General features: G+C 35.0%; 1 protein-coding gene across 1 annotated transcript; it reads left to right on the forward strand.

The window, feature by feature from the left end:
* Positions 1 to 1531: 1531 nt before the first annotated feature.
* On the forward strand, positions 1532 to 2361 carry LOC308680481 (uncharacterized protein; the record flags this gene model as incomplete). Its single annotated transcript, XM_081348611.1, is given in 2 exon segments — positions 1532 to 2101; positions 2104 to 2361. Coding segments are annotated over 2 exon segments (828 nt in total).
* Between the last annotated feature and the right edge of the window lie 4674 nt (positions 2362 to 7035).

The raw sequence follows: 7035 nt of genomic DNA on the forward strand, positions 1-7035 counted from the left end.
TTTAATCCGTCTCTTTTATCTACTTTCGACCACTTCTGTCCTGATTTCTTCGATGAAGGGATCTCTCAGGACCTGCAGTGCATGAGACAATCACATTGACTTCATTGTGGAAAGCAGCAGAGGTTCAACTTCCTTCGCCAACTGAGTAAGTTCAATTTGCCACAGATGCTGCTGATTCAGTTCTACTAAGCCTGTCCTTTGCACTTCAATAACTGTCTGGTTTGTCTCAGCTACAAAATCAGACATCAGAAAACTATAAAGGACGGTTCAGACTGCTGGGAGGATTACTGGTGTCCACCCTCCAAGAATAGTATACATACAGTGTGTGAAAAGGGCTTCTATTCTATTTGTATATTGCACACCTGCACATACAAATTTACACACACACACACACACACACACACACACACACACACACACACACACACACACACACACACACACACACACACACAGTATGTGTATCTTATTCTCATATCTTTATTTTACTATCTGTGTACTGTTGTTGTGACTTTGTACTGGAAGCTTCTTCTGTCACCAAAACAAATTCCTTGTGTGTGCAAACATACTTGGCAGTAAAGCTCTTTCTGATTCTGATTATATTTTGAAATTAAATGCATTCCTGTGATGCAGCAAAGCTGAATTTTCAGCACCATTACTCCAGTCTTCAGTGTCACATGATCCTTCAGAAATCATTCTTATATGCTGATTTAGTGCTCAAAAATATTTATTATTATTAGCAATGTTGAGTCAGCATAAAAGTTGTGCTGCTTAATATTTTTGTGGAAACTACAATACATTTTTGATTCATTGATGAGAAGAAATCATAAAGTGCACTGTTACTTGCAATGCATCTTACCACGGTAACCATAGACACAGACTGTAACTACAACACAACTAATAAGATAACATCAGCTAAAGAATAACCTACAAAACATTTTGGATTGTTGTTTGGTGGAACACTTACCTGCAGGTAAGGTAACTTTCTTGATGCAATAAATGGAATTTAAGATTTGTTTTGAATATTTGCCTAAATGTTGCTTCAGATTAGGTATTTAAAAGATAATCTGTTAGTCATTATAACAAAATAAACTATGACAGGGAATTCAGGACCATGACATGAAGTAGAGGGGTCTTGAAGGGAGAACATATAAAAAAATATTTTTGCAAAAAACTTATTTGAACCTGATATTTCTCCCCTGTTTTTCACCACTCAATACTGCATTTCAGAAGCAAGAATGTCATTACACTAAAATCACTAGAGTAGAGCCTAAATTCTAGACTCTTATTTTAGCTTAGCTTAGACATTTAATTCTGTTTATTTATCAGGAATTATCCCTCTGGGTAATTTAATTTGATCGCTGTTTTTCACATACACCATCATATTGCAAGTATTTTGAAGTATTGCAAATATTGTATATTACAAGTATTGAAGACTTTCCAGTCTGAGAAAAAAACTGTTTTGCAGGCGCTAACAAAAATATAAAGATAAAACCCAAATTCTCAATTCAAACAGATGTTTCTAAACATAATGACAGCGGATGGAATCCTCAAAGTGTTTGAAGACACCATGCAGGTTCCAGTGAAGATGGAGTATGAGCTGGGAGTGCAGACAGAGCAACGCCTCAGGGAAATGGGTGTCCACAGTGTTTGGGAAACCTTAGATGTAGAGTACTACTATGATACTGACAGCTTCCAACTGGCTTCTACACAGACCTGGTTGAATCAGCATAATGGCCAGTGGGGACTGATCCTGGCAGAAGAACGAGAGCTGAATCACTCTCAATCAGGTGACACAAAGAAGTCAGAAGATGAACATTTTGAAGAAAAGAAAAGCAAAATACTCAACTCATCACCAGAAGAGAGATCAGCAACAGGTTCTGTTTTAATAGAAACATCAAGTGATAAGCATCCCGAGAAAGTAATGTGCAAAAGCCAAGTTCAGAGAACATCCTCAGACACGTCTCTAACATACACAGAACTGAGTGACCTATGTGCCATCATGTCACGTCTCTCAAAGTGTCTCCAACTCCCTCTGACCCACAATAAAATGCAAAGCATGACCATGAAGAATTTCTTGAAAATGGCCCAGATCCAGATGTACAGTATGACAGCTGGACCAGGACCAGTACAGTGAAGTACTCTCTGCCTGGTGGCTTCTCACTGGTGGTGGAGAGAAACTACAGAATTCCCACTGAAACGCCTTCTGCATTTTTGATGATAAATGCTGATGTGCTCAGCATAAGCAGTGAGCTGGAAAAGATGGACCGGCTGTGCAAAGAACTAGGCTTAAAACCAAAGGAAAGGTCAATACAAACTATTCTTGAATCCTGTGGTCATGTGGACATCTTAAACTCATAATTCCCTCTTTATCTTGTTTTTACCTTCTAATCAAGTGCCAAAAAGATCATTTTAAGTTAGTCTAACTTCACTAACTATGGCAATAGGGATGCACCGATATAAACAATTTGGCCGATACGGATAATTATTTATATTTGAAAGCCGATAACCGATACATATACAGATCAATCTAAATCCAAAATGTTATAGTTTTTTGAGAGCCTGATTAGTGATTACAAAAACTAATGTCTCACAATTAAAAGCCCTGTCCCAAGCACTTCAATATAAATCAAACATACAGTAGAGTAGCCTAGTTTGAACCAGTGTAAGTTTTAAAATTAATTTCAACTACTATGGCCAACTTATATATATATATATAAATCTATTGCCTTAAAAATAAATAAAACTATGCCTAAATAATGCAAACAACTCATTGGACAAGATAATTGCGAATAAAGAATAAAACTGCATATGCCATGCATAACATAAAATAATCCATTATTTATTGGCTTTAAGATATCAGACAAAATGTCTTATTGGATTGATAATGATAACAATAAAATTTTAAAAAGTTATCACATTTTAACATACATACATGCATACATACATACATACATATATATATATATATCGGCCGAAACGGATATGGTGGCTGATAGATCCCTATATGGCAACCCTTTACAATACATCTAATCATATCTAATGGTATCTAATCATGACCATAATGATCAACATTATATAGAAGTATTGATATTGTATGATAAATAGAAGTCACTATTATTGCAATAATTAGTATTATGCAAATATAAAACTAGGCCTGTCACAATCATGAATTTTGTGCTGACGATTAATTACAAACAAAATAATAATACAATATAAATGCATAAGTTAAAAACAAAATAAAAATATAATAATAATAATAATAATATCAAGCGCATTATTCTGTATTACGTCACTAAAAGACAAAAATAAAACTACTCAAAATAGCTAAAACAACCATCTTAGAAAAAAAATTAAAATAAATAAAATTGTTATTGGAAACAAGACTCACAGTGTGATTTTGCAGCTGAAGCACATGCAGCTGAGACATCTATAGTTTCTATGGCAACAGAAAGAGCTGTAATGTGTGCACTGTTCATATTTTTTATATTATACACATGAGGGCAGAGCAGTCTGCAGGCAACAATCTGCCACATTGGATGTCCGACATGTTCAACATTGCCAATGCTTCTTATCTCTGACTCTATAGCCTGCAGTATTGTACATCTCTCTTTTTCTAGTAACCTAGAAAGAGTATGAATCTCAACAATATATTTATTTCATGTGACAGGCAGTGACTTACAGTGCATTCAAGGTATTAATTTTGTCAATATCAGTGCACCCTGGGAATTGAACCCATGGCCTTGTCAATACTAGTGCTGTGCTCTACTAGTCAAGCTAAGACTCTAAGGTCTGAAACAAACAGAAAACATGGGTTGCTCCTGAAACAATAACAGATTTTCTCATCAGCACTTGCAGTAGACAGCAGATTTCACGGAGGCGTAACAAACAACAAAATATAGTATAGCAGATTATTTGGCTTCACTAGCACAATCTTGAAGGTTTGCCATCAACTCAAGTACGGGAGCAATGCACAGCAATTTAAAGAAAATGACTGTGGAGGATAAGAAAAAAATATCTACTAGGGTAGGCTAAATGTTGATTTGAGATAGCAGAGCTAAATGAACTTTCTGGTAAATTACATAAACTTACAAATAACACAATCACACCACTATTTGATGAAAAGATAGTAAGATAAGTACAATAAGTAAAGTGGAGAGAACTAAATGCAATAAATAAACATGAGGTGCCAAAGAATTTAAATGCAAATGGAATAAATTAATTCTGCAATCTCCGCAGAAGTAAATTTGACGTTCATAACTCATCTAAAGTTATTAAGATTTACCTTTAACAGATAAGTATAATATTTAATAATACATAATCAGTTTCTTACTATTTGAGAGTACATTAACTACTTATACATTAGGAATTATATATGTAATGAAGTTGTTAATTCTTATTACACCAAAAGGTATGTAACAAACCTTTCTGGACAAACTGTGTATTTGAACCACAATATAACTTTACAAATTTTATTTACAGCTATTTGCATAACTTAGAAGAAAAAAAGAATTGGATCGTTCTACTTAACTCTGCTACTGACAAACAATTTCGGTAGTGTAAAGTGGTTCTCAACATGGGGCCGGGGTCCACTAGAGGGCCTCAGCAAACTTCCAAAGGGGCCACAGGGTGACTATTATTATTGTTGTTACATTACATTCATCTTAAACTATGGTTAATTAATTGAACTATATTAACACTCGCCAGTTCCTTTGTATAATTACAGCTGAAATATTGGAGAAAATCTCTTAGCTTATATAGGAGGCCTTTGATTTAAGATCCACTGCTGCAGAATGTGTAAAAAGACAGAAGTGCAGTGTGTGCCAGAAAGGTGCATATATGGGAAATTTGCAACTTGTGTTAATTCATTTACATTTTCCCAGAAAAAAAAGAAAACTAAAATATTAAAATAATAAAATAATCCACACACACCAACTAGATAACACACTGTGTGTGCGTTTACTTCCGATACCATTACTTCAGAAATCATTCCGTCATCGCTAGATAATGAATTCCCAAATCAATTTTAGTTGAACATATAACTTAAATTGTATGTTGCTTTTTTTAATATTCTAATAATAAGTTGCTATATTGTAGTTGCTTACATAACCTAGATATATATTTACAATGTGTACATTGGACTCTCAGCACTTTCCACAATGCCAATGTGAAAGTAGAACTACTGTAAATACAGGTGCTTTCCAAAGTCAGTCTCTCCAGGACAAAACATCAGCCATGTAAACAAACACAGTAGGTAGGTTCTTTCTGAAAATACCATAAAATAAATAAAATTAAATAAAATAAAAAGCCTACATATCATCAGAATCATAGAGAACAGCTTCAGGTAGTATTGTATTGGTTAAGCTGTCTGTCATAATGTCAGTTACTGTATTGTTGTGATTCCCATTCATATTTATACTGGTTGTTTAAATCATATCACAGTGCTGGTCTGGCGGAGCATAATTCTAAATATTGATGAGACACCACATAAAAATCTCTTATTCCATCCTCCAGTTTGCATAAGACACCAAATAGAAGAGTATCCTTACAGCAAAATGGCATCATAACATCTGAACAAAATACCGAGCATCCTGCAGAAGCACGTTGTTTTAGATGTAATGGCGTCATGCATCATATTGACAGTGTGGTACCCAGTTGGAGACAGGCAGACGACCCCCCCAGTGACGCAACGCCATCCCTGTTGATACCGTTTTCATTTTGGGCTTCATCTTCTATACAGATAGAGATACAGATGCCAACGGCACGCACAATACAACTCACCTGTCAATGGAAATACGCCACTGTCCTCGTCCGCGGTTGAGATGCACGCGCGGCTCAACGCAAAGCGTATGTGTCTGTACTGCAGCACGACCTTAAAGACACAAAAATCCAATTTGAAAGGATTCCCTCTCATCCACTGGACTATTTAAGCCTATTTCAGTTATTCTACTCCATACATGGACGTTGTCCTGGCAAAGCAGCGTGTTTAGAGCAGGTATGATGTCAAACGCTGAGGGCAGTCCTGTGTATAGACACGATGCAGCCTGATGGTGGAGATGAGATGCGGGTCATTCACCAACAGCTGGGCATCGACATCAGGAAGTGCTGTACGTTTGATGGACAGAAGCTTTGACCAATCGCGTAGCGTCACCCTATAATTAAATAACCAATCATTAATTAGGTCAATATATGTCTCTTTGTGTTGTGCACTCTGCGTTGGAAATATGTGTGGACATATTTTTATTTTATTTTTCCCTTGAAGAAATGTAGTTTGTTTTTTATTTTTGAAGAAATAGAGTTTTTTTTTTTTCAAATTATTTTTAGAGATATTTGTTTACTTTAAAAGTCTTATAATTTAGCCTTTAAGTTTTTGTGATACCACAAAGAGTTATAATGATACACATTTGAACAGTTAGGCTATGTGCACTGGTTTTCACTGAGGCCTAAACTTTTTATTTATGTTTATTTTCATGTGAAGTGGGACATTTTCTTTTTTTTTTTTTGTTTTTTTTTTTTGTTATGTATATAAAAACGTGATTCAGGACTTTGAATTAAATCTATGTCCCTGCATTAAAAAAATATATATCAAAGCAGCTTACGGTGGCCAGTCTGGATTTTGGAACATGCCAGCTGGTTTGTTACTGGTCCAATGTGGTTTGCCAGCTCTAACCAGATTGATCAAGGTTTACCAGGTCAGTGTTGTCCCCACCACCTGGTAGTCCATCTGATCATTCATAGATCAGTTTAACACACCATGGAGTCAAGACAAATGTCCCCTCAGGGACAATAAACTGTCAATTTCAATTGCATGAATTTTGACAGAATTTACATAGGTCTTTTAAAATGTATTCATTTGCAATACACTTACAATATATAATTATTTTAATATATTTACATTTAAAAAGTTTAAACTTTGAACTAAATTAGAATAACAAAAAAAGTGTAATAGCATTATTGAAAAGTGAATGTTTTATTCTAAAATGAATATGCGTGGGGTTTATTAAGGTTTATTAAGCCTCAGCATACTATTAATAC

The sequence above is a fragment of the Scardinius erythrophthalmus genome, assembly GCF_964197995.2.
Source record: "Scardinius erythrophthalmus genome assembly, chromosome: 20".
Taxonomy (NCBI): Eukaryota; Metazoa; Chordata; class Actinopteri; order Cypriniformes; family Leuciscidae; genus Scardinius; species Scardinius erythrophthalmus.